We start from the raw sequence: 27683 nt of genomic DNA on the forward strand, positions 1-27683 counted from the left end.
AATCGAGTCCCACGTCGGGCTCCCGGTGCATGGAGCCTGCTTCTCCCTCTGCCTGTGTCTCTGCCTCTCTCTCTGTATGTGACTATCATAAATAAATAAAAATTAAAAAAAGATACATTTCCAATGGTCAATGTTATTATCATGAACTGAGTTGTAAATGTAGACTAGGTAAAAATTGTTTTCCACTGCAAACCCTGATCTCTGGGGAAAACATAGGCCTTCCAACTTTTAATCAGGTCCCTAGGATTTCCCCACTCATGAAAACCTCTTGGGTCATATTAGCAGATGGATCTTCTGGCACCAGCAGATGATATTGCACCAGCAGTTGCACCAGCAACTACCCTCTAGTTGGAAAGGACACTGGGCAAAACTATCACCATCAGTAATTATGATCCGTAACTCATGGCTCCTCAGAGTCTGTGGTACTGAGGTCTGTGCTCTGGCATCTTTAGTCCAAAACTCACTGAAAACAAAAAGTCTCTCTTTTCTGTTTTCACTCCCTGAAATTCGTCAGAGCCAAACTCCAGTATTGAAGTTTAGATGCAGAAGGGTGAGTGTTGGATTTTTTCTGTCCTGCTATTCTTTTTCCAAATATTTTCTATGAGAGCCATAGACTCTTTGAAATGGTACATCTTCTGTTGAGATGGCAGTTGTCTCTGAGGTGGGAGTGGACTGTCAAAGCATAAGTGCAGTAGGGATGCTGCAGAGTCACGCTACAACAGAGTTCCTGAATTTTATCCCTATGGAAATTGCCTTTTATGGCTTTTTGATATACATCTTTAAACAGATGCGCAGCCTTTATACAGTGGAGGTGACAAAGGCACACAGCAGGGTGGGTTTGAGTTCATTCTTTCATTCTGGGTCTCAGTCTCATTATGGAGGAATTAGGGAGAGACAGCTGGGTACTCATTTTAATGTCACCGTTTGTCCTGTTCTCACAGATACGCCCTAGGGAAGAATGGCCATAGGAAATGACTCTTCAGTGACCGAGTTTATCCTGCTGGGTTTAACACAACAGCCAGAACTCCAGCTGCCTCTCTTCTTCATTTTCTTAGGATTCTATGTGGTCACCATGGTGGGGAACATGGGCTTGATTCTTCTGATTGGGCTGAACTCTCACCTGCACACTCCCATGTACTACTTTCTCTTCAACCTTTCCTTCATTGATTTCTGCTACTCGTCTGTCATAATCCCTAGAATGCTGATGGGTTTTGTAAAACAGAACATCATCTCTTATCCAGAGTGCATGACACAGCTCTGTTTCTTCGCTTTCTTTGTTATCAGTGAGTGCTGTATTTTGACATCAATGGCCTATGACCGGTATGTGGCCATCTGTAAGCCCCTGCTCTACAAGGCCATCATGTCCCATCAGGTCTGCCTCATGTTCATGGCAGGAACATATGGGATGGGGTTTGTGGGTGCCATTGCCCACACCGGATGTATGCTGAGACTCAGCTTCTGTGATGGCAACATCATCAATCATTACATGTGTGACATACCTCCTCTTCTCCAGCTCTCTTGCACGAGCACCTACATCAATGAGGTGGTGGTTTTCATTGTGGTGGGCATCAATGTAATAGTGCCCAGTCTCACTATCTCCATTTCTTACACCTTGATCCTCTCCAACATATTCCATATCCGTTCTACAGAGGGCAGGTCCAAAGCCTTCAGTACCTGCAGCTCTCACATAGTTACTGTTTCTCTCTTCTTTGGAGCATCGGCATTCATGTACCTTAAGCCTTCTCCTGCTGGGTCCCTGGATCGAGATAAAGTATCCACAGTTTTTTATACCATCGTGGGGCCAATGATGAATCCTTTTATCTACAGTTTAAGGAACAAAGATGTTAAAATTGCACTGAGTAAGACTTTGAAGAAAAGGGTGTTCTCATAAATGGATTCCAAATCCTAGCAAGGGTACATAGTGTAAGGAGTCAAAATAGAAATGCAAATGATTCAAATAATAGGGTAAATTAATTATTTATAAGTCACTTTACACAAACAATATAAGGAAGAAGAGGATCAAGGATCAGTGCTTTATCTTTTCATAGAAGGTAAAAAGGAGTTCATTTGTCATTCTCCAGCTTATTTTCAGAAGTTATAAAGTTTTAAGTATAAAAGGTTGAATGGAGGTAAATCCAGAAATGGCAAATTGTGAGATTTTTTTGACGGAGGCATGTCTGGAATTCCTACGAAACTTTGTTAATGGTTACATGGACTTTGGTGGACTTTAGATTTGGCCATTTATTTATTCATTCAATAAACCTCCCCTGAAAGACCATTGAGTTTGAGGAACTGAAGGAGGTTTTTTTGAGTGTTGTAGGGGCTTTTGTTTCAGGAGATTCTTTTATCTCCTCAAAGGAGGTAAGAATAGGTATATGCTCCTGTCACTCTGGTCTCTGGTCTCTTTTCACTTTAGTCTCAAGGGAATGTGGTAAAGCAAGATTTCCGTCTGGTTCCTGTTCCTAAGGACAGGAAACTGAGATAACCTTTTAGAGCCATGAAGAATGAAGGGAATCTACACTGGATTTTACCTCTTGGACTTTAAGACAGGAAATAGGACTTGCTATGTCTTCAATGGGAAGAATTTTACTAGGAATATTTACCAATTATTAACAGAGGAATATTTGTTCTTTGCTGTAATGGGCTTTCACAGCTCTAATTCATTTATTTTATTTTATTTTAAAAAAATTTAATTTATTTATGATAGTCACAGAGAGAGAGAGAGAGAGAGAGAGAGAGAGAGAGAGGCAGAGACACAGGCAGGCTCCATGCAGGGAGCCCGACATGGGACTCGATCCCGGGTCTCCAGGATCGGGCCCTGGGCCAAAGACAGGCGCTAAACCGCTGCGCCACCCAGGGATCCCCACAGCTCTAATTCATTAGCACTCAGCATCTTCCCTTTATTGTTTTCATTATCCCTTTTGTCTCAAGTTCTTATGCTACAAAAGATACAGTTTACTTAATTAACAAATAGAAACACCTATCCTGTACCAGATGCTGTTTTTAAACATCAAAAGATACAGTGGTGAATAAGAGAGACAATGTATGCACTCTCATAGGGTTCATAGTCTACAGGAAGGTGGAGCTGCGGTGCACATGGGCAGGAAGAGGAGACAGATGAGCACATGTGAAAAGATCAGAAAAATGCTTTGCAGAGTCTTTTTTTTTTTTTTTTTTTTAAGAGCGAGAGAGTGTGAGTGTAGAGAGGCAGAGGGAGAAGAGAGAATATCAAGCAAGCTCCACACTGTTGGGCTTGATCTCATGACCCTGAGATCATAACCTGAGCCGAAATCATGAGTTGGATGCCTAACCAACTGAGCCAGGCGCCCCTGCTTTGCAGAGACTTAAGTTAAGGTAATGGTACAGAGAGTAACTGTGTGATTACCTTAGATTGGGTGGAAGGGCTTTTCTGAAGAGGTGACACTTCAGCTGAGATCTCACTGACAAGAAGAATAGCCATATGTAGAGCATTCCAGGCCAAGGGAATTTTGGCAAGTAATCATACAGGTCAGCTTGAGGCACAGAAAAACAGGCCAGTGTGACTGGAACATAGGGGTATAAGTGTAAGTATTAGGAAGTATATGTAGTACGTAGTAAAAGAATTAGGAAATGAGGATAGAGAATCAAGGTTGTGCAAGCCTTGAAAAAAGTGGATATTATCTTAGTGCTGTAAAAATCCATGTGATGTTAATCACACAAAAGACCTTACATCTGCTTTCCCCTCTTCTTGGGGGGCCCTGTCCATTATTTCTAAATAACTCTGGAGAAAAGTTCAGGTTTCCCTGACTGATTTCTAGTGAAACCCATGAAGCAGTATACCTTCAGTAACACCAGATTGCCATTTCCTGCATGAGGGATTTTTCTCCTGCTAATTTTGCTTGCTTAAAGAAGATGAACCAAAGCCTGCAGGATGTCAGCTAAAACAGGAGTATGAATTAGATGGAAATACCCTTGATCTTGTCTTTTCACCGACTAGATACAAACGTCCCAAAATAGAAAGACTGTTGAATTTAGAACCATGTAATCAGGTTTGGCTCCAGTTATTTGTGATTTGTTGTATTCTAGCTCTCTCAGCCTTAGTTTCTTCATGGCTAATATTTCAAAGTGCTCTGTTACAGATTAAATGAAATGTTTAAAAGATGCTACATAGTTTTCGTGTTTTAAAAATCATAATCCAATAAATCTAAGATGTACACATCTTTTTATGTAACTTCCCTGAAATTAGTATGCATCTTATCAGTACTGTCTTACCTTTGTTGTTGGCTTGTGGCAGTTGTGATGTAGTATTCATTGCTCATGCATGTGCAAATTTGATCACAGCTATTCATGCTGTTGTCATTGCAACTGTGTTAGAATTGGTAACACATGTATGGGGTTAATTGCCATTTAAAATTCTTCAGTTTTAAATATATATTTTATATAAAAATTTAATTCTATAGTGCTTATAACTATAATTTAAGTTACATTATCATTATTATATAGTACTGAGTATAAAGTTATCATGTATGCAGAAGGATCAGAAATATATGGAAACAGGAGCAGTGGGTGTAAATTAGAAAATAGTGAAGTAATTAGACTTCATTGGTGGAATGGTCACAATTTCATTTATCCATTCATCCATCTGTCTTTTCTATTTATTTATTGTAAAACAATAGCAAAAGAGTTTTATAGGCCCTAAGAAAGTAAGATACCCACAAGTCAATGAAGCTGGATCATATTTCATTACTGAGACACATGCAAAAGAACATCATAACATGAAAAGCAATGTAACTGAAGACAGGGTGGATTGCTGAATTCTTTGTAATGTCTAGAAACTGCTAGAAGAATATTTTTATTAAGTATAAAAAGGAAATTCTAAGTGGCATGTGATTATCATGCCACTATATAGTTGGCAGTCTTTTTTTCTTAGCATGCAAGCCCCCCCTCCCAATGTCATGTCTTACAAACGGCAACATTAAAATTTCAGTAAAACCTCAAATTATCTTTACCTTGTTTAGTTAATAATGGTTGTTGTGGGCTGAACTGTGGTCACTCAAATTCATGTGCTGATACCTTACCCTCCAGTACCTCAGAATGTGACTGTATTTGGAAATAAAATCTTTAAAGAGGGGATTAAAATGAGGTCAGAAGGATGGGTCCTAATCCAACTTGACTAATGTCTTAGAAGAGATAATTTGGACACAGAGAGACATTAAAGGCATGAATGTGTGCAAATGGAGAAAAAACCATGTGAGGATATAGGCAAAGGATAGCCATCTGTAAGCCAAGGGATGTTGCCTCAGAAGAACTCAAACTTGCTAACACCTTGATCTTGGACTTCAAGCTTCCAGAACTGTGAGAAAATACATTTCTGCTCTGTAAGCCACCTAGTCTGTGATATTTTGTTATGGCAACCCCAGCAAAACAATATATATAAGATTTTTACTAAACATATGAAATTTATTACACAGGAATGTATTTACTAAATACTATAAGTAATAAAAATACACTATACAGTATAAATAGCAAAAATGTAGCTAAGTAAATTTTATTTATTTATTTATTTATTTATTTATTTATTTATTTATTTATTTATTTATAGACAGGGAGAGAGAGAGTGAGTGAGCGTGGGGGATAGGGGGAGAGAGAGAGAGAGAGAATCCCAAGTTGGCTCCACACCCAGTGGGGAGCCTGTTGCTGGGCTCTGTCTCACAGCTCTGAGATCATGACTTGAGCCGAAATCAAGAGTTGGACACTTAGCTTACTGAGCTACCCAGGCACCCCTCAACTGAGTAAATTTTAGAGATCTAATTGGCTTTATTAAATGACTAATTGATGGACAGTATCCATTAATTGAATCTTCTCTTTAATTCACTTTGCATTTCAAGACTATAAAAAATAGTGTTCATCGAGTTGTCAGAAAGCATTTTTATGTTTGTCCAGAGTTAAAGCTTTTTGAGCAAATTTTACTAGAACCCAGGTTATAGGCAAGGACACCGGAGGCATGCTCCGCTCCTCTCCCTTCTGGGGTAGAAGCCAGTCTCAGTTCTGGGCTGAAGCAAGCTGTTGGCTTTCTCCTTTTGTTTTTAGCTGATCCCAGGCATCCAAACTATGCTGGTTTTATTAGCACTTTGGTGGAAGAAAGAGAGAAACCCATTCCTTGTTCTATATGAATTTGAGAAAAATGTGTTTACTGCTGTGGTAGATGCCATTTCATCTCCTAATTTTGTAAATTTAAATGAGATCAAGTTGATTTGCTGTTTAGGTGATATTATCCTTACTGACTTTTCTGCCTGGGTGATCTTTATGAATTCATAACTCTCTTCAATAAAGATTAAGTGTCCCTGATAAGCTGCCTTGTTCTTATATCTCCCTCCTGAAATTAAGATAGCTACTCCAGCTTTCTTTTGAGTGTTAGCATGGTATATATTTCTTCATCCTTCTTTTAACCTAAGTCTTTACGTTTAAAATGACTTTCTTAGAGACAGCATGTAGTTGGGGTTTTTTGACTTTGAAAATCTCTGTCTTTGTATTGGTATATCTAGAGCATTCACATTTAAAGTGATTATTAATGTAGTTGGATTATTATCTGTTCCTAACCTGTTTTCTACTAGTGCACACATTTCTTTTTTCTCTTCCTTTCTGCTTTTTTATTCTTCAGATTTAACGGAACATTTTATATTATTCCATCTTATTTCCTCTCAGCATTATCAAATACTTCTTTTAAAATATTTACACTGGGGATCTCTGGGTGGCGCAGCGGTTTGGTGCCTGCCTTTGGCCCAGGGTGCGATCCTGGAGACCCGGGATCGAATCCCACATCGGGCTCCCGGTGCATGGAGCCTGCTTCTCCCTCTGCCTGTGTCTCTGCCTCTCTCTCTCTCTCTGTGACTATCATAAATAAAAATTAAAAAAAATATTTACACTGGTTTCCCTATAGTTTACAATACACATTTTAAATTACTCTAAGTTCACCTTCACACACTCTACCACTTCATGTATAGTACAATTAGTTACCTCAGATTATTTCTACTTCTTCCTCCCTGCCATTGCTGTTAGTCATTTCACTGATCCTCACTGTAGTCACCAATGTGTTGTTAACTATTATTATTTAAAATACAGTTATCTTTTAGATAAGTTAAGAAGAAGAAAATTAAATATTTTATTTTACTTCCATTTATTCCTTTGCTAGTGCTCTTTCTTTCTGTTAATTCAAACTTCTGACCTAAATTATTTTCCTTTTGCTTGTAGAACTTTAATAGTTCTTGCAAGACAGATTTGCTGGCAATACATTCTCATACTTTGTTTGAGAAAGTCATTATTTCACTTTGGAAGTATAACTTCGTTGGATATAGAACTCTAGAGTGGGTTTTTTTTTTAATTTCAACATTTTAAAACATTTTATTCCACTCTTTTCTTGATTGAATAGTTTCTGATGAGAGTTCCACTGTGTAATTCCTATCCCTGTAAACTATAGGGAAAATGCTTTTTTTTCTGTTGGCTTCTTGCAAGATTTTTCTCTTTGTATTTGATTTTTCTGCAGTTGGAATATGATAAGCCTATGTGTGTTTTGGGGTGTGTGTTTGTGTGTGTGTGTGTATAATTTATTTTGCTTGCCATTCTCTGAGCTTCCTAGATTTGTGGTTTCATATCTGTTATTTATTTTGGAAAATTTATATTTATTTTGGAAAATTCTTGGCCATTGTTATTTCAAAAATTTCTTCTGCTCCACCCTTTCTTATCCTTCTGATATTCCAATTATGTGTATTTCTCCCTTTTGAAATTAGTTTTCCAAATTACTTTTCCAAAGTTATTGGATATTCTGTCTCCCTCCATCAAGTTACTGGATATTATGGGGTTTTCTTATTTCTTTTGTTTTGTATTTTACTCTTTTTCTATTGACCTGTCATCAGCTCACTTTCTTTCTTTTTTTATTCTATTTATTTATTCATGAGAGACACAGAGAGAAAGAGGCAGAGACACAGACAGAGGGAGAAAAAGCAGGCTCCATGCAGGGAGCCCAATGCAGGACTTGATCCCGGGTCTCCAGGATCATACCCTGGGCTGAAGGCGGCGCTAAACCACTGAGCCATCCAGGCTCACTTTCTAAATTGTGTTGAGTTCTGATGAGCAACAGAAGAGCTTTATTTATGTTACCGTTTCTTTTATTTCTAGCATTTTCTTTTGATATTTTTTCTTAGAGTTTCCATCTTTCTGCTCATATTACCCATCTACTCTTGCATGTTATCTATTTTTCCTTAAGGCCCTAACATTCTCAATATAGATATTTTACATTCCTATTTAATAATTTCTACATCTGCTTCTTATCTGAGTCTGGTTCTGGGGATTGCATTATCTCTTCAGTTGCATTTTTATCTTGTGTTTGGTCAAGTCTTACAATTTTTTGTTGCATGACAGACATGCTGTATCAGGTACTAACAACAGGTCAATGACCATTAGTGTGAGAACATTCTGGCTAGGATTTTGGCTATGTTTAATTTTGTAGTAAGTATAGGGGCCAGAGTCTTCAAATTTCTCTAGTGTCTTTGTTTTTTGTGTGTTTTAGATAAGTAGGCCTCTTTGGAGAGTGTCTGCATCTTGCAAGTCTCTTAGCTATAATTAGCCATCATTATACTAGATTCCTTGTGGTGTGGTAATAGGGTATATGGGAACATTTCATAATCATTTGAATAAATCTCAGTGTATAAGTGGGTCTAGTACTTATACATAATGTTCTTTTCTCATGGAGCATTAAGGTGAAGGTGCAGGGAATATTTCATAATTATTATTAGTCTTTTCCTCTCCTTCAAAAGCCATGATGGTTCTTTCTCAGATCTTCATTATGAAACCCAGGTGGTGTTGCTGGAGGTGAATCCAAAAAGTGTGGAGGTGCTCCTAAAATTGTGGTTCTCAGAAAATCCTCATTGTCACCATAGTCCACACTCAACCCATAGAAACTCACCAAAAACACCACTTACATGTGTCTACAAGTTTATTGTATCAGTGGTTGCTCCAGGTAAACAGATCTTGGCTGTGTCTCTCCAGATGAGCCTATCTCTCCGTACTTCACAGTGACAATATTCTCTCAACATCAGTTCTCTGATGGATCCAAGAAAAGTAATTGATCTCAGCTTATCTAACTTTTTCTTGTTGTAATGACAGGAATGTCATCTTCTAAGCTCTTTACATATCTAATCTGAAACCAGTTTACAATATATTTATCAAATTCCCTTGGGACTTCCTTTTTGACCCATGGATCATTTAAAAGTATGTTATTTAGTTTCCAGGTCTTTGGAGATTTTCTGGTTATCTATCATTGATTTTTTTAAAAAATATTATTTATTTATTTATTTGATAGAGGGAGAGAGAACGTGAGTGGGGGTGGAGGGGTGGGGTGAAGGGCAGAAGGAGAGGGAGAAGCAGACTCCCCTCTGAGCAGGGAGCCTGACTTAGGGCTCCATCCCTGGATCCCGGGATCATGACCTGAGCCAAAGACAGATGCTTAACTGAATGAGCCACCCAGGCGCCCTTCTGTCATTGATTTCTTGTTTGATTCCATTGTAGTTCTAGAACAACCTATGTGATGTCATGTTTTGAGAATGTGTTGATGTTAATTTTATGACCTAGGAAATGAGAAATCTTAGTATATGCTCCACAGACACTTGAAAAGAATATATATTCTTTTGTTGTTGAGTAGATATTCTATAAATGTCATTTAGATCCTGTAGGTTGATGGTCTTGTTGAGTTTTTCTATATCCTACTGGTTTTCTGGTCTAGTTTGTCCATCAGTTATTGAGAGAAGAATGGACATCTCTGTAATTGTGTGTATGTCTATTTCTCCTTTCATTTGTGTCAAGTTTATTTCACATATATTTTAAGCTCTGTTCCTTGTTTAAGCACATTTATGATTGCTTTGTGTTCTTGGTAGATTAACATTTTTATCCTTATATAATACGTGTATCTTTATCTCTGGTAATTTTCTTTTTTTGAAGTATATTTTATCTGATAAGTATAGCCACTCCTGCTTTCATCTGATTGATATTTACAGATATACTTATTTTCATTCTTTTATTTTTAACTTCCTTATGTCATTATTTTAGTCAATATGTTAATATGTTGGAGACAGCACTTAATTGGGATACACATATATTAAATATATATATTAAAAAGATTTTATTTATGTACCTTAGGGAAAGAGAGAGAGAGACAGAGACAGAGAGCATAAGCAGGGGGAAGAGCAGAGACAGAGGGAGAAGGAAAGGGAAACAATCTCCAGCCGACTCTACACTGAGCACAGAGCCCATTGCAGGGCTCCATTCCATGACTGAGATCACGACCTGAGCCAAAACTAAGTCTCACACTCAACCGACTGAGCCACCCAGGTGCCTCTTAATTGCGTTAAATTTTAAATTCATGATTCTAATCTCTGACTTTTAATTGATGTGTTTAGGTCATTTTATATTTACAAATTATTGTAATTTGGGATTACACTTGCCATTTTATCTTTTGGTTTTTGTTTGCTTTTTCTTCTTTTTGCTTTGTTCTTTTTTCCCCCTGCCTTTCTGTTGGTTACTGGAACTAGTTTTAGAATTCCATTTTGACTTGTCTATAGTGTTTTTATGTTTATCTCTTTGGATAGCATTTAAAAATAGATTTTCTAGATATTGAGTTAAGTATGCATATCATAGGTTAGCAGTTTAAGTGAAGTATACACTTGTTTATGTTCTTTTGCCCTCTCTTGGTTGTAATTATCTCTAACATTTCTCCTATGTATTATTTGGAATCACATGAGATGATGATATAATTTTTGCTTTAACTGTTAAATGTAATTTAGAAAATTCAAGAGGAGAATGAAACCAACTGCAATAAGGAAAACCTTTATTTTTGCTTTGCATATACTTTCTTACTTCTTGGTGTTCCAATTTTTAAAAAATCATTTGCCTCTAGTTTAGGGAACCTCTTCTAGCCATTCTTTAAGGGAAGGATGCTAACAACAGATTCCGTCACTTGTCTTTATCTGAAAATGTTGTGATTTCCCCTTCATTTGTAAAGAATATTTTCACTGACTATATCAGATTCTGGGTGACAGTTCTTTTCTTTTAGCACCTGAGAAATGCTACTCCATTTCCTTCTAACTTTCATGGTTTCTGATGAGAGATTCATGATTTAAAAACAAAATTTAATATGTACGTTAGATATCATTTGTCTCTCTTTCTCTTTCAGGGTTGGCTCTACCTAATAAATTTATTAAAGCTAAAGACTATTTGTCTATACAGCTTTATAATCAAAGATTTTCAAACCCTCATAATCTAAACATAAGTCAAACCTATAAAGTTCCTTCCTAAATCTATATTGTTACTAAAATTCCAAAAGTTAAATAATAAATCACAGGTTAAACAGTCAATTTAAGCAAATGTAATGACAATTAGAGGGTATGGCTGGCGCCTTTTATAATGTATGCAACTAAGATTTTATAGCAGGAGTGGCATTTCTTTGTCTTAAAACTATCTTCTAAAGTATGGTATAATACAGAAAAGATATAGTTTAAGAGAAATATGGAATAAATCTTGATAATAAAGGAAGAAAATCAGAATGGTTAAAGAGAGACAATTACATCCAGCTCATCTGTGCACAGAAAGTCACCTGGCACACTGCACACTTCTAGTCATTTGTTCCAAACTTAATGATAAAAGATGTTGACCCTACAATTAAATAGGTACAATTCAATATTTCTTTGTCTGAGTTTTCGGAAGTTCTGGTAGTATGACTACACACTATATTAGAAAGAATGAGCAATCTTAATTACTGCATCCACACTTCAGGGACTTCCTTGCAATAAGTGTTTTTTTTTTTTTTTTGGTGTTTTAAACTTATCATAAACAAACTTATGGTCAGGAGGAAAAAAAGAACACTATTTTCCAATCCTATATTATGATTGGGAGTTTTAGGTAAAGAACCAAAGTCTGCCAAAGAGGATAGGAATCTGTATACGAATTAAAGCTTCAATGATATAGAAGCCCAGTGTTTTCAACCAGTATATTTAGTTTTAGATGACCTATACTATAGTCCAGAATTGTTCACTTTTAACAGGACTCGTGACCTAACTCACTAATTATTCTATCTTCTTAGTCACCTGCCTTAGTCATCAATGTTGTCATCGTGGTTTAAACCAAGTATTATTATTTTGTTGTTTTATTTTTACAGAAATATTAAATGTTGTCCAATAGAAGTACCTCTCCCAGTTCTATTTGGAAATCTTTATTAGAGAAGAACAAACAATAAGAGACTTGTTGACTACCTACCCCAGGTTTCTCCAGTAATACTTAAACCTCTTAGTGAAGAATGGCTTTTTATGGTATATATGGCCTAAAGAGATGGAGATGGACTGTCCTCTGACCATCCTGGTTATCAAATCAAGGGCCTAAGGGACAGTGGATATAAGGGAAGTTAATTATGCTTACATCTGTCCATACCAAGTTGAGCCATCAACTCTCACCCTTTATAGGCACACTAAATAATGTAGAGTATCAAAGGGAGTTCCCATGAGAATTAACCCAACAGTTAATCTGCCTTACTTGCCTGTCATTGGTCAGGCCCTACAGGCAACTATAAAAGTAATAGAATTACTAAGATGTGGGAACTTCCTCATTGACTCAGAATAGTAAGAAAATATGTACATTAGTGTAAAGCAATAAATTCTTTTATTTTTAATTTTTTATTTGTATTTTTTAATTGGAGTTTAATTTGCCCATATAGCATAACACCCAGTGCTCATCCCATCAAGTGCCTCCCTCAGTGCCCATCACCCAGTCACACCCACCCCCTGCCCACCTCCCTTTCCACCACCCCTTGTTCTTTTCCCAGAGTTAGGAGTCTCTCATGTTCTGTCTCCCTTTCTGATATTTCCCACACATTTTTCTCCTTTCCCCTTTATTCCCTTTCACTATTTTTTATATTCCCCAAATGAATGAGAACATACACTGTTTGTCCTTCTCCGATTGACTTACTTTACTCAGCATAATACCCTCCAGTTCCATCCACGTCGAAGCAAATGGTGGGTATTCGTCGTTTCTAATGGCTGAGTAATATTCCATTGTATACATAGACCACATCTTTTTTATCCATTCATCTTTTGATGGACACCGAGGCTCCTTCCACAGTTTGACTATTGTGAACATTGCTGCTATAAACATGGGGGTGCAGGTATTCTGGCGTTTCACTGCAATCGGTATCTTTGGGGTAAATCCCCAACAGTGCAATTGCTGGGTCGTAGGGCAGGTTTATTTTTAACTCTTTGAGGAACCCTCACACAGTTTTCCAGAGTGGCTGCACCAGTTCACATTCCCACCAACCGTGTAAGAGGGTTCCCTTTTCTCCACATCCTCTCCAACATTTGTGGTTTCCTGCCTTGTTAATTTTCCCCATTCTCACTGGTGTGAGGTGGTATCTCATTGTGGTTTTGATTTGTATTTCCCTGATGGCAAGTGATGCAGAGCATTTTCTCATGTGCATGTTGGCCATGTCTATGTCTTCCTCTGTGAGATTTCTGTTCATGTCTTTTGCCCATTTCATGATTGGATTGTTTGTTTCTTTTAAAGCAATACATTCTAATCAGTGTTGCAAAATTGTTTTTGTGACAGCAATAAGCTTAAATTAATTTTCTAAACCACTTTCTGCTCTTTTTAGGGTAGGCTAGCTAACACTCAAAAATCACCCACGTAAGTTTTTAGCTTACATTCTACTTAAGCATTACTAGAACACATAGTATAATAGACAAAAACCAGACAATGTCTACCCGGATCTAAATCTAAATGTGAAAGTGGGTCCACAGGGACACTCTTCATCACTTTCCCACTGAAATATGTTAAACAGTTTTACCACTTAAAGCCAGGGCTTCCAGAAGGGTCGTAAATCAGTCTGTACTGTAGTTTTTGTTGAAGTAGCTAAGTTGGGGGACACTAGTCAGTCTTGGGGTATCTCTAGAGTTTCTTGGTGGGGGAGCTCTTCCACACAGGAAGCTGATGAAATCTCTATCAACAGTTCTGAGCTTTATAACCTAGGCCAATGAATGCATCCTTATTGCTATGCTGACCACCAATCTGATGTCAATGTCAAAATTTCACTGATGGGTATCCATGCTTCTTTGTAGAGGCTGATGATGGTGGTGCGACCCAGAGAGAAAGTTAAGGCTGCTGATACACTTGGTCTTTGTAGAGCTGGGCCATGGCAGTGGCTGAGTTTCAGAAGAGGTGCTATGTAGTCTGCTGCTGCTTGTGTTCTGGGTACATGGTGACCACCACCTCTTCCTGCATCATTTTGGATCCTGCTTGGAGAACCAGTGCTTGGGCCTCTTTTTCTAGATAAGGGCCTCACCCTCCTTGTGTTATTCCATCCCCTGTGACTTCTGGCAGCCTAGACACTGCCACTGGGGCCATGTGCTCTCCTGTGGGGCCCCAACATTCCAATAGGAATGTTGTCATTGAGCAGCCTAGTGGTGGCTCCTCTCAACAACCCAGGCCTCCAGCCCCCCGCAGCGACACGCTGCCTGGGACAACCTGGCCCCAGGGGCTTCCCCACCTCAGATGTCCTGCTGAAAGTCACCTTGGATCTGAGGACTGTTGCCACCCTTGCCTCCCCAGAGGAGCCATCTGCTGCACCTGCCATGACCACCTGGCGCCCCTGGAAGACTCAAGGTATCATTTCTTTTTTGCTACATGTTTTTTTGATTTTTAGAAATTTGATTATGATGTGTTTTGGCATGGATTTCTGTGGATTTGAATCTGTATGTTCAAATATCATACCGTATCAAATATCAGAATCTGTATATTTGTGTCTTTTGCCAAATTTGGGAAATTTTGAAACTTCCCCCAAATTAAACACTTTTTCAGCCGTGCTTCTCTTATCTTTCCAGGACTCTGATGACATGAATATTGGATTTTTTTGGTTATAGTGTTACAGGCCTTTGAGAATCTGCTCAATTTTTTTTTCTAGTTGCTTTTTTGTATGCTCTTCACATTGTGTAATGTCTCTTGTTTCCCTTTTTCTACCTTCTAGTTCACTGATTCTGGTCCATTCTACTGGTGAGTTCATTCTCTAATTTACTAATTGTAGTTAAAAGTTCCCTTTTGTTCTTTATTTCTTCTATTTCTTTGCTGAGATTTTCTATTTCTTAGCTGAGATTTTGCATTTTTTAAATCTGTTTCAAATGTGTTCATAATGTTTACTGGTGTATCTTTATCATGATTTTCAGGTAATTATAACATCTCTGATATCTCAATGTCTTTTTTGTAAGTGTATAATCTTCTGGATTCTTGGTATGACAAATGTTTTTTGATCGAAACCTAGCCATCTTAATATTATAGTATGATACTCTGGATCTTATTTAAATCTTCCATGTAATCTGTGTTTTTGTTTTGTTTTCCCCTAAGACTGCCCCGGTAGGAGAAGGGAAGGATTATCTCATTACTGCAGGTTGAATTATAAGTTTATGTTCCCTTCTTAGGCTTTGTCGACATTCAAGGGAAGAAACACTTCATGACTGCTGGGAAGGAATGGGAATTCTGGCTTCCCACATGTTCTCCACTGACACTGTAGTGAGGGTGGTCTCACTAATGCTGGGTAATTAAAAGTCCTGACTTTCTACTAGGCCTCCTATGACACTTCCTGTGTGTGTGTGTATGTGTGTGTGTGTGTGTGTGTGTGTTGTTGATACAACTTAAGATAGCCTCATGAGGGTAGACAGGTTCCCACTCAGTGTTTGTCACCATGGTTGTAAGTGGAGCCAGTTCTTTTTCTTTTTTTAACTTCTTTTTAAATTTTTAAAATTTAACTCCCACTTCAGTTCTTTGACTCCTCAGTCAAAATGGAGTAGTTACTAATGGCACTTCATTGCTGCTAAGTGAGGGGTAGATGTTTAACTCCCTGATGGACCCGATGGACAGCAGTAGGGAGTGGGGCTAAGTATGACAACTAGCACTGTCTTATACAATCTTGTTTTACTTCATTGCTACTGGGTGGGATGGAAGCTAGTTCCTCACTTGGTCCCACTGACCAAGGGGGTACTAGCAGGAGATACAGAGTGCCAATAACCATCATTCTGTTCAAGTTTATTGCTGCTGAGTAGGAGGGGAGTCCAGATTGTTGCTCAACTCCTGTAACACCATGCTGGTTGTGGCATCAGATTACCACTTCCTATTTCCAGACAAGAGGTAGAAATTTAGTCTCCTTGTGGCCCTTCTGACTTATCCCTATAAGGGAATCATTGTACCTTCTGTTATCACCAAGAGACTGGAGACTGGAGACTGGAGATGTAGCTCTCTGTTTGGCCCTGCTGACATGGGTTGTGGGGCAGGTTTTCATTTAATTTTTGGCTGTTGGAGGGTGAATATTATAAAAAATGTTTTGTATTCTGCTTGGCTACCTTTTTTCTATTCCTTTGGTTAGAGGAAAGTTTTTTAGATCTGTGTCTTGGGTGGCTTGGGGTTATATGTGAAAAGCCAGGGAATTCACCACTTATATTCCCCAAGCCCCCATATCCCATGGCCGTCTGCCTTCTTTTTACCTTTCAGAGTCTTGCTGTTTGTTATGTCCAGGATTTTTTTAGTTTAAGAGGGTAGAGAGCAATGACATACTCGCATCTTGGCTGGAAACAGATGTCAGTCAACTGAAATTTTAAAAAAATTCAATTTCTTAAGCCTGAAATCTGAGGGATTACTCTAGCATCAACATATTTAAGAGCTTGGAGAATGATTGGACAGACGTTGAGGTCAAACATGTCAAGTTAGTAATGCTTCTGACTGCTCTTGACTGCTATCTGTAGTAAGTAGGCAAGGGAGTTCAAAGCTCAAGCCATGTTCAAATATGTTCCTAGTTCTTACTTTATGCAGTACCCTTTTGAATCTCAGGATCCAACCCTTATCTGGGTTTGCGTGATGCTTTTTCCTTATTAGATTGAGTTGTATGTTCCGGGAAGAATAATGTAAAGTGAGGCATCTGTCATATCAAGTCTATATGATATCAGTATGATTTATCACTGGTGTTATTAACTTTGGTCAATTGGATAAGGTGGTGTCTGTCAGAAAAATGTAATATTTCTCCCTTTTCATACTCAGTCCTTTGCAATCCAGTCATTAAGTCAAGGGAAGAGGAATTAAGCTCTGTTTCCCTGAGAGCAGTTATCAAGACATATATTCTTGAAATTCTTCTCAAGGAACATTTGTTCTTTTTCTCCTGTAACAATGTAGATTCACGGATATTGAATTTATTTTGGGGGTTATAATCCAATAATATCCTTATGACTCATATTTGAGCAACATGGGGGGTTAGAGGCAACTCCAAAACTTGCCTGGAAGCCTTATCAATGAAATAAAGAGTTAACACATATTTTGTATATTATATGTATTATGTATTGAATTCTTAGAATAAAATAAGCTAGAGAAAAATCTCTAAAAAATATTTCCAATATATTCAAGCCTGTGTGATTAAAGGGTCAACAGTATTTATTTTGTTCCTCTAATAGATCCAGCTTTACTCTTTCACAGCTCTCAGGTTGGAGCCTGTGAACTTTTGACCATGTCTGTGTCTTCTTTTTTAAAAATTAATTCTTTACACTCTGATACTTACAATGCTACAGGATCATTTTGTGATTTCCCTGGTTCAGCCCCCAAATGAATCACTTCTCCAAGGAGCCCTAGTTCTTATTATTAGAGAATGTTATTAAGAAACCAAGAGCAGGGTGCTGGTGTGTTCATTGCTACTAGGGTATCACTGTTTCTAGGTCGTCTTGGTGGAGAGAGGTAGGAAATATTTGTGTGTATTCAAACACTTGTCTATCTATCTATCATCTATCTATCTATCTATCTATCACCTATCAGTCATCTATCTATATTTTTGTATCTGGGTATCTTAATATGTATATTAAATATAAATATTCTCTCTGATTCTAATCTAGCACCAGATCATTTATTCGAGACTTCCTCTAGAAGTCTTTCTGTGACAGAAACAGTTACTTGACTGTACATTGCAAGGGTAAATGCAAAAAAACCTGTATATAAGCACTGTACTCTAGTTGGTACATTTGTTTCCCACAGGGGTATGGGTTTGTAACTCTGAAACTCTAATATATATATATATATATATATATATATATATATATATATATATACTGGGGTTGAATGAATAAGAAATTGTAGCTAATAGAAATTTCATTATATTCAAATGCCTCTTCTTGACTATTTGATTGTGACTACTAATGTGCACTTCAGAAAGAGTAATGTTCCGGTATACCCTGTGTTCCCCATGTCTTTGACTAATTACAAGACTGACTTAAATTCTGAGTGTTCCAGCCTATGTTCTTACAGGAGGAAGAATGAGAACCTCGACTCTGGTTGGCTTAAAGAGAATTCTTAGTTGAATTGGTCTCAACTGTGATCTTCTGGATCCTGTCTCTGAAACACTTTCCATAAATAAGACAGATTTATTTTTGTATTAATACACAAATTTTAAATGACTACAGAAGGTTGAATAAACTTGAATTATAAAAAACTGAATACTACTCATCAATAAAAGGAATGAACCATTGATACACATAACAACTGGGATGGACTTAAAGGCATCCTAAAAAAAGCTAAAGTCAGATGTCTATTGGCAGATGAATGGATAAAGAAGATGTAGTATATATACAATGGAATATTAGTCATCAAAAGAATGAAATCTTGACATTTGCAATGACATGAATGGAACTAGAGCATTTAATGCTAGGCAAAATAAGTCAGAGAAAGACAAATGCCATATGATTTCACTCATGTGGAATTTAAGAAACAAAACAGATAAATATAGGAGAAGGGAATGAAAAATAAAAGAAGATGAAGATAGGGAGGTAAACCATAAGAAATGCTGAACTCTAGGAAACAAACTGAGTTGCTGGAACGTGAGTGGGGAATGGGATAACTGGGTGATGGGCATTAAGGAGAGCACTTGATGGAATGAGCACTGAGTGTTGTATGCAACTGATGAATCACTAAATTCTATTCCTGAAACTGATAACTATATGTTAATTAAATTGATTTTAAATATGGAATTAAAAAAACACAAATAAATAATAGCTAAAAATAGCTAAACTCAGAGGTTACATATTATATGATTTCATTTATTGTTCTCTAAAGGCATCAACTGTGGAGAAGGAGAACAGGTTAGTGGTTGCTGGAAGACAGAGATGCAGGTGGAAGGGGATGTGTATGACTGCAAAGGGGCAGAATAAGGTGATGGAACAGTTCTGTATATTAATTGTAGCTTTTGTCCCATGAATCTATACAAGGAATCAAATTGCATTGACTTACACACACACACACACACACACACACACACACACACACATACACACATACACACGACAGAAACATGTCTGAGTTTACACCCTAAAAGTGACTGTAAGTGTTAATTTCCCATCAGGAGTGATACATTCACCAGGTTTCCAAGAAAGTATGCTGGCATACACTCAATGCAGGTAAAACTGCTGAAAACTATTAAGCGTCTGTAGTCCTAAAGAAGTTAACATTATTGTACCAAAGTCAGTTTCCTGGTTTTGCTATTATACTGCAGTTGTTGAAGATGTCACTGTAGTAGGAATCTGGGGGAAATTGATGCATTATTTTTACAATTACCTGTGAATCTGTGCTCATTTAAAGGTAAATTTTAGATGCTTTCTCACAAGCACAAGTAGAAATTAATATATACTGTGAAGTTCTAAAGTCATATTTTTTTTGAAATTATATGGTCTCATTCATTCATTTGGGGAATATAAAAATTAGTGAAAGGGAATAAAGGGAAAGGAGAGAAAATGAGTGAAAATATCAGTGAGAGTGACAAAACATGAGAGACACCTAACTCTGGGAAATGAACAGGGGATAGTGGAAGGGGAAGTGGGCGGGGGGTTGGGGTGACTGGGTGATGATGGGCAGTGAGGGGGGCACTTGGCGGGATGAGCACTGGGTGTTATGCTATATGTTGGCAAATTGAACTCCAATAAAATAATAAAAAAAGAAATAGAAGCCTATTAACCCTGATTTTTCTTATAGATTTAACTTTAACACATTGAAAGCATGACACATGGAGTGAGAACAACCCAAAGTAAAGTTTTATGGAATAATGGATTGTCATTCTATTAAATAACTTCTCATTAAGCAATAATCTCTGAAATCAATTAAAAGTATCCTTTTGTTCTATGTTTATAAAATATGGATAAACAATGATTATTTGAAGGTTCTCGAAATATTAAAAAGAGCCTAATAAACTTTACTGAAATGTCCACAAATTCTTGCTAAAACTACTATTACCTAGAATGGCAATTAGTGACATTTTCAATGATGCTATTTATTTGCATCTTTATACAAGCAGAGGATCCTTTCTTGTAAAACCTGGGGAATATATCATCCCTGATGGGAAATTAAAATTTACTGTCACAATTAGGGTGTAAACTCAGACATCAATTTCTTCCCTGTAGAGTTTATCATGATGGGAAGATCATAGGGGAAACCTATACCTAGATTTCTAATGAGGTCTAAAAGAATTATAAGCCTTAAGCAAAAGCCTTGTGCTCTATGATATGGTGGGTCCGATGTCAGCTATGTGGTTTCTCTTCAAATTCTCTTAGTAAATTTATAAGTAGAAGTTTGATCTATTCTTCAGTCTGACTTCTGGAACATCCAGTCTGGGAGATCTATGCTATCACTCTTTTGCCAATAAAGAAAGAGGATCCTGTGCCTATATCTACTCAGTTTTGGTATCGTAAAAGCGAGTTCTTACAGGACAATGGGGGTGAAACTCACAAAGTCTTGGCACTGAGTTTTCGCAATGGCAGAAGAGTGAGTTATGCAAGTTTCTATTTCTCTCTCACCCTGTTGCTGAAAAATGGTGCAAAGTATTTACTTTTAATAACAAGAAACTCAAAAGTATGCAGACCCTATTGCCTGCATTATTCTCAGCACATCCTTTTTGTGTTGGCTTGATCCTCAGTCTGGTAGCAGGAGAGCTATAGCGGTTCCAAGTGACATGTCCAGATAATAGGAACATCAGAGGAAGAAAAGATTTGTTTTTTTTCCCTATACATTTTTTTCCCTGAAATATACTAAACATATGGAAAAGTTTACATGTAACTAACTTCATTGGCATCCAAATTATATTTCTCTTTCATGCTCTCCCACAAAGCAAAGGAAACACATGCACTTTCCTTTATTCATTTTCTATATAGCTAAGATGGAAAAAAGGAGAATGTGCAGAAACAAACCACGTGTATGGTTAAGTGCAAATCTTAGGTCTCCTCAGTAAGTGCTATCAGTAATTTACTTAGTGAATTCTGATAGTAAGGTATCTGGAAACCCTGTAGACCATGAGAGACTTCCTTCTAGGAAGCAAAATATCTGATTGGTTGATACCCTAGGAGAATTTTTTCTTTTTCTCTCTCCCCCTTTTAAAAACATCATCACAGGGGAACTGAGGTATCTGGTAGGATAATGGAAACATGAGCAGGAACTAGAAAGTGGAGGATCAGATGAGTGGGAGGGCATGATGGGGATACTCCCCACTGCTGAAGCTCACCAGCAGGTATCCTTCATCCTAGCTACTTCATCCCTGTATCTTCTAGTAAAAACAGGAGCATTTGTTTGTCACATGCAGCTCATGCAACAAAAGACAGAGCGATTTTAATGTTGCGGGGCATGTGGTAGTCCATTCTGACCCTGTGAAGCAAAGGAGAACTTATTTGAATTCTGTGTCTTCTCATAAATGACAGCGTGTAAGGAGGGAGCTGGGTTTTCTATTAATGGGATTTTCTTCTGTTCTCACAGATTTCCAAAGAGGAGAATATTGGTTAGAAATGACTCCTTAGTGACTGAATTCCTTCTTGCGGGATTAACAGACCGCCCTGAGCTCCAGCAACCCCTCTTCTTCCTGTTTCTGATGATCTACATTATCACCATGGTGGGCAACCTTGGCTTGATCATCCTCATCAGTCTCAATTCTCACCTCCACACTCCCATGTACTATTTCCTCTTCAATCTATCCTTCATTGATCTCTGTTACTCTTCTGTTTTCACCCCCAAGATGCTGATGAACTTTGTATCAGAGGACAATATCATCTCCTATGTTGGGTGCATGACTCAACTGTTCTTCTTTCTCTTTTTTGTCATCTCAGAATGCTACATGTTGACCTCAATGGCCTATGACCGCTACGTGGCCATCTGTAATCCATTGTTGTATAAGGTCACCATGTCCCATCAGGTCTGCTCCTTGCTAACTGTTGCTGCATATATGATGGGATTTGCCGGAGCCTCTGCCCACACAGGGTGCATGCTTAGACTAACGTTCTGCAATGTCAATATCATCAACCATTACCTGTGTGACATCCTTCCTCTCCTCCAACTCTCTTGCACCAGCACCTATGTCAATGAGGTAGTAGTTCTGATAGTCGTGGGAATTAATATAACAGTACCCAGTTTTACCATTCTGATTTCTTATGTCTTCATCCTCACTAGCATTTTTCACATCAAATCTGCTCAAGGAAGGTCAAAAGCCTTCAGTACCTGTAGCTCTCACATCATTGCTCTTTGCCTTTTTTTTGGATCAGCAGCATTCATGTATCTTAAATATTCTTCTTCCGGATCTATGGACCTGGGAAAAATTTCTTCAGTGTTTTATACTAATGTGGTACCCATGCTCAATCCCCTGATCTACAGTTTGAGGAACAAGGATATCAAAGTTACACTGCAGAAAACCTTGCTTAAAATCCAGAGTAGAAACATGTTTTAATTAGAAGTTATAATGTAAAGAAATTCAAGTTTAAAAATTTTTTATTATTGTTTTTCAAGAAGGTGTTTTGATCATTACCAATATTGTTTCTGTGGATTGTGTCATGTGTGGTTTAGTAGACTTGTCTTAATCATTTTCCTTATAGCTACCTTGTTTCATTTTTGCTTCCATATTTCTGTACCTGATACCAGTTTACTAACTAACTAATAACATGTGTGAAAAGAATAAATATATTGACTCTTTTTTTTTGCCCTTACTGTTTCTGTCTCTAGGCTGTTTCTAATCTGGACAAATATGGTAAGCTTCATAAGTCACAGGAAGTTGAAATTACAGCTTGCTCACCTAAACACAAAAGTGCCAAATACTATAGAAACATTCTTATTCTCCATATTGTTACAAACTGTGTATATAGCTTAAAGTGTAATCAAATCCCTCTGATGTTTGCATTTTGTTCTATTTTCTTTTTTTCTATTTTCTTATCAACTTTTCTTTTTGTTATTCTCTTCTTTCTTGTTCCCTTTGAAAATGGCAAAATCTATACTACATACCACATGTTTTTGAGAATTTCAATTAGTCCAGTTCATTTAATATTGAATTGAATACATATGACTCCACCTTTTATTGCCAACAATCATATTAGCATAGTATGATTAAAGGAATAATATATATCTCAGGATCCAAATATGGGGGGATGACTGATGTATTATAAGACTTGTCTTCATTACTATCTAAAATAACATCAAGTATTTTGAAAAAGAGCATAAAATTCTCACTGTAGTCTGTTATTTATCACTTAAAAGAAAATACCACATATTGGGAGAAACAGACATTGTTTTACTTATTTAATGAAGTTTTCCACAAGAAAAGGGTATATATTAATGATAATAAACTTTATTTCTAGCAACATTTTGAGCTTATTTGCACCTGTGTCTTAGTCCATTTGGGCTGTTATAGCAATATCACAGACTCGGGGGCTTATAAACAGAAATTTACTTCTCACAGTTCTGAAAGCCATTAAGTCCAAGATCGGGGTGCCTGGTGGAATAGGTAAGGGCACTCTTGTAGTTTGCAGACCTCTCATTATGTCCTCACATGGTGAAAGGACTAGTGATCTCCATGTAGCTTCTTTTATAAGGCACAAACCACACTCATGAGAATTCCATTGTCGTGACCTACGCATCTCCCAAAGGTCCCACATTCTAATATATTTGGGGGTTAGGATTTCAATATTTGACCATAGCACTTTGTCTCATGAATAAGATAATAAGCATTTAAAGTAGATTCTGTTTCCCATAACGTTCGTATTTCTCAATGTTTTCTCATTTGTATATTTAGAATGTCAGATATTGGGAGGACAAGAATTAGATTATCTTGCTTGAATAACAACAATGTTTATTGCTAAAATAATAATTAATAAAATATAATAAAGTAATAAATAAATCAGGAAGAACTTTGGGGTATAAGTTGCTTCTGGGAGTGCATTGTGGCAATCATAGAGAGGTATTGCTCAGCTCCTTGTTGACTGATAGTCCAAAGCTGATACTCCTTTGGATTCACCATCATGTTCAGGTAGAGTCCACGCTCACTCTGAGATGTCTGTCCCCAGGTAGTGGCTTAGCATGATGAGTCATACAGGAGCTGGACATTATCTATATAACACAGGTGTCTTCTGATAGGCAATCTTTTTCATAGGGACTTCTTGTCATCCTAAACAGAAAGTTTTTAGGACTGCACTATAGTCCGAGATTTTCCTACAATGTCCTTCCTTTCTCTCTTCTTTCTTAGGTGTCAGAGTTTCAATTCAGTCTGAAGGCCTTTATCACTGGCTCCCTCTCCCTCCGATTTTATCCTTCACAACTCTTTCACAATAAATGTCTTGCAGGTGTAATTATTTCTTGGCATCTGCTTCTTGAGGAACTCTACATGACACAGAAGATTTACACTTCACTAACTGATTTTAACACTTAGGTATATCCTCTGATAATGCAGATAGATTGGTTTTGTTATAAAGATAGATAAGTCATGGTACAGTATAGAAGGTTCAGAAAGAGACCCTTACTTATATAGTCAATTGATTTTTGACCAGGCAACAAAGTAAATCCATGGGGATAGGAACCTTTTTAAAGCAATCATGCTGAAAATACTGTTCTTGAGAAACACCATCTCCATATCACACCATATACAATGATTAGTTTTAAATGGATCACACTGCACACATGAAGTTTAAACATAAATCTTCTAGAAGAAAACATAGAAAAGTATGTTGGTGTAGACAGATTTCTAAAACATATTCTAGAAAGCACTAGTCTCAAAAGAAAAAAAACAAATATAAAATAAACTGCATTAAAATTAGAGCATCTGTTTACCAAAAAAATTCATAGGCAACCACAGATTTGAAGAATATTTGCAATACATTTATCTGATAAAGGTATTGTAACCATAATATATAACAAGTTAAAAACTGAAAGATACCTTGACAATACAATGGAATATTACTCAGCAATTAGAAACGACAAATACCCACCATTTGCTTCAACGTGGATGGAACTGGAGGGTATTATGCTGAGTGAAATAAGTCAATCGGAGAGGGACAAACAGTGTATGTTCTCATTCATTTGGGGAATATGAATAATGGTGAAAGGGAATATAAAGGAAGGGAGAAGAAATGTTGGGAAATATCAGGAACGGGACAGAACATAAAGACTCCTAACTCGGGGAAACGAACTAGGGGTGGTGGAAGGGGAGGAGGGCGGGTGTTGGAGGGGAAGGGGTGACGGGCACTAAAAGAATATTTCATAAATGGACAGATGATTTGAAAGACATATCCCCCCAAAAGGCATGCAAATGGCCAATAAGCCCATGGGAATGTGTTTTACCTTCTGCATCTCCTTAGATGTGTAGTCAGTAGCTGCACAACACTCTCTTGGCAGCTATACTGTCGTCCCTCGCTTCATTGCATGGGTTATGCCACTTGAGAGGTTTAAGCACTTGTTAGGCCTGCTCATTGGTCTTCTTCCATGTTGGGCCCCGCCCTGGGTTGAGCCTCTACTTCAGAGGTCCAAGCACCATATGTGGGGCACCTTGAAACCCTCCATTCATCCAAGCACAGGCATATAGACTTCTCCTCTAGATGAGGAGATTCTAGAATCTGGTTATACTTCCTCTTTTCATGTGTTTTAGCAGTTGTGAGAGTCGTAGCTATTTTCTATATTTTTCAACTTTTTTCTCTTCCCCCCTTACAATATCTGTATAAACCAATTCCTTGTTTTAAATACACTCTATAAGAAGCACATATTATGCCATTTGTTTTTCTGATTATACCGTGTCTGATACAGGTAGCACATTTTATGTGATTTTTATAGGTTGATTTACTTACTTTAGGAGACATTATCTTGTCCAATCAGCACATTCCAAACCTCAATGGCAGTGATTAGTCAGTAGTAGACATTTGATTTGTCTTTTCTACCATAACTATTTTTTTAACCTTTCTTTTCTCCCTAGAGTTACTGAGTTGTTAAGATTAAGTCTAGGAATTTTGTTGGTTCTTTTTGCTACCTTGGGAGAACCTTTCTGAGATTAAAACTGTGTAGAACTAAGCAGAACAAAAAGTGGGAAGAGAGACACACACGTGAATGACTTGGTCCTGTACATCCCTACAAGAAGCCATGTAAATCCTCAATTTACTGATTTCATTTACCACTTTTGTGGAATAGGCTGGCTTATTTAGTTAGATTCACCTTGAATTTATGTCACTTAATTTGAAGGATTCTTAATGTAATCTACAAAATATTTCACATATACTACACAATTCTGCATAATGTAGTAGTAAAATAAATTAATTCTGGATCCATAGACACTAAAATATGAATCTTGTTCTGGCAGTTGCTGTTTTGAACATGGAACATTCAATTAATCCTTCCTGCCTAATTTAGAGGATGGGCATCAAGGAGGACATGAGGGAAGGTGGATAAAGAGTCTAGCACTGTGACTAGCTAACAATAACTAATAGTGGTATAAATCTATGTCCTTAGATTTCTCTCTAATTATACTGAGAAATCATAAGGTCAAGGCCTATACCTCATTCTGTGTGTGTTCACTCTGTCTTGCAGTCTAAATGCTCAAAAATTGTTCATTAAATGAAATGGGCCAGGAAGACCTCTAAAATAAAGAGAGTGTCTATTTATGGAGTTTTAGCCCTCATGTACCATCTACTTTGGGTAGAATAGAACTCTCAAACCTGGAACATTAAGTTCCAGGCTTCAGGTTCCTGTGGACTTAGTGTTCTCCTAGGTTGTATCCTAAAAGTACAGTGGAGACTCTGGTTAAGGATGAAAGACTAATGTAAGCAAGTTGTCTCTATTTCGTCTTGAAATCACTAACATGACAGAAAAGGGATTAAAAATGGCACCAACTCACCTGATTTATAATTATAATCATACAGTAGTAGGAATTAGGAATAGAGAGCAAGAAGAGGATGTGCATGTCTGTACAGTGATGGTACAGGTTGGAAAAGTTACAAATTCTCATCTTGGTAGTAGTTCAGGTTAGAAAACTATTAGAGTAATCTGAATTGGAGATGAAGAGAGAATATAGAAGCTGTGTAAGAGGGAAGGCCAAATCTTTTATTTTATTTTATTTTTATTATTTTAAAATAAATTTATTTTTTATTGGTGTTCAATTTACCAACATACAGAATAACACCCAGTGCTCATCCCGTCAAGTGTCCCCCTCAGTGCCCGTCACCCATTCCCCCCCACCCCCCGCCCTCCTCCCCTTCCACCACCCCTAGTTCATTTCCCAGAGTTAGGAGTCTTTATGTTCTGTCTCCCATTCTGATATTTCCCACACATTTCTTCCCCCTTCCCTTATATTCCCTTTCACTATTGTTTATATTCCCCCA

The 27683-nt window shown here is 37.4% G+C and overlaps 2 protein-coding genes across 2 annotated transcripts; both read left to right on the top strand.

Moving 5' to 3' along the window:
- The first annotated feature begins 958 nt into the window (after positions 1-958).
- On the top strand, positions 959-1891 carry LOC121500162 (olfactory receptor 8B8-like). The gene has a single exon (XM_041771669.1). The coding sequence runs from the start codon at positions 959-961 to the stop codon at positions 1889-1891; it is 933 nt and encodes a 310-aa protein (XP_041627603.1).
- Positions 1892-14413: 12522 nt separating this feature from the next.
- LOC121500868 (olfactory receptor 8B3-like) lies at positions 14414-22783 on the top strand. The gene is made up of 4 exons (XM_041772981.1): positions 14414-14673; positions 15483-15598; positions 19144-19213; positions 21823-22783. Exons 1-4 carry the CDS (start codon positions 14414-14416, stop codon positions 22781-22783), a joined length of 1407 nt encoding a protein of 468 aa, XP_041628915.1.
- The last annotated feature ends 4900 nt before the right edge of the window (positions 22784-27683 follow it).

Source organism: Vulpes lagopus, chromosome 10, assembly GCF_018345385.1.
Source record: "Vulpes lagopus strain Blue_001 chromosome 10, ASM1834538v1, whole genome shotgun sequence".
Lineage (NCBI taxonomy): Eukaryota > Metazoa > Chordata > Mammalia > Carnivora > Canidae > Vulpes > Vulpes lagopus.

Coding starts and splice junctions, on each gene's coding strand:
- LOC121500162 (XM_041771669.1), top strand. CDS start 959: ATGGCCATAGGAAATGACTCTTCAGTGACCGAGTTTATCCTGCTGGGT.
- LOC121500868 (XM_041772981.1), top strand. CDS start 14,414: ATGTGCTCTCCTGTGGGGCCCCAACATTCCAATAGGAATGTTGTCATT. Junction 15,599..19,143: donor GGTGGTCTCACTAATGCTGG/GTAATTAAAAGT, acceptor TGTTCTCTAAAG/GCATCAACTGTGGAGAAGGA. Junction 19,214..21,822: donor ATGCAGGTGGAAGGGGATGT/GTATGACTGCAA, acceptor CTGTTCTCACAG/ATTTCCAAAGAGGAGAATAT.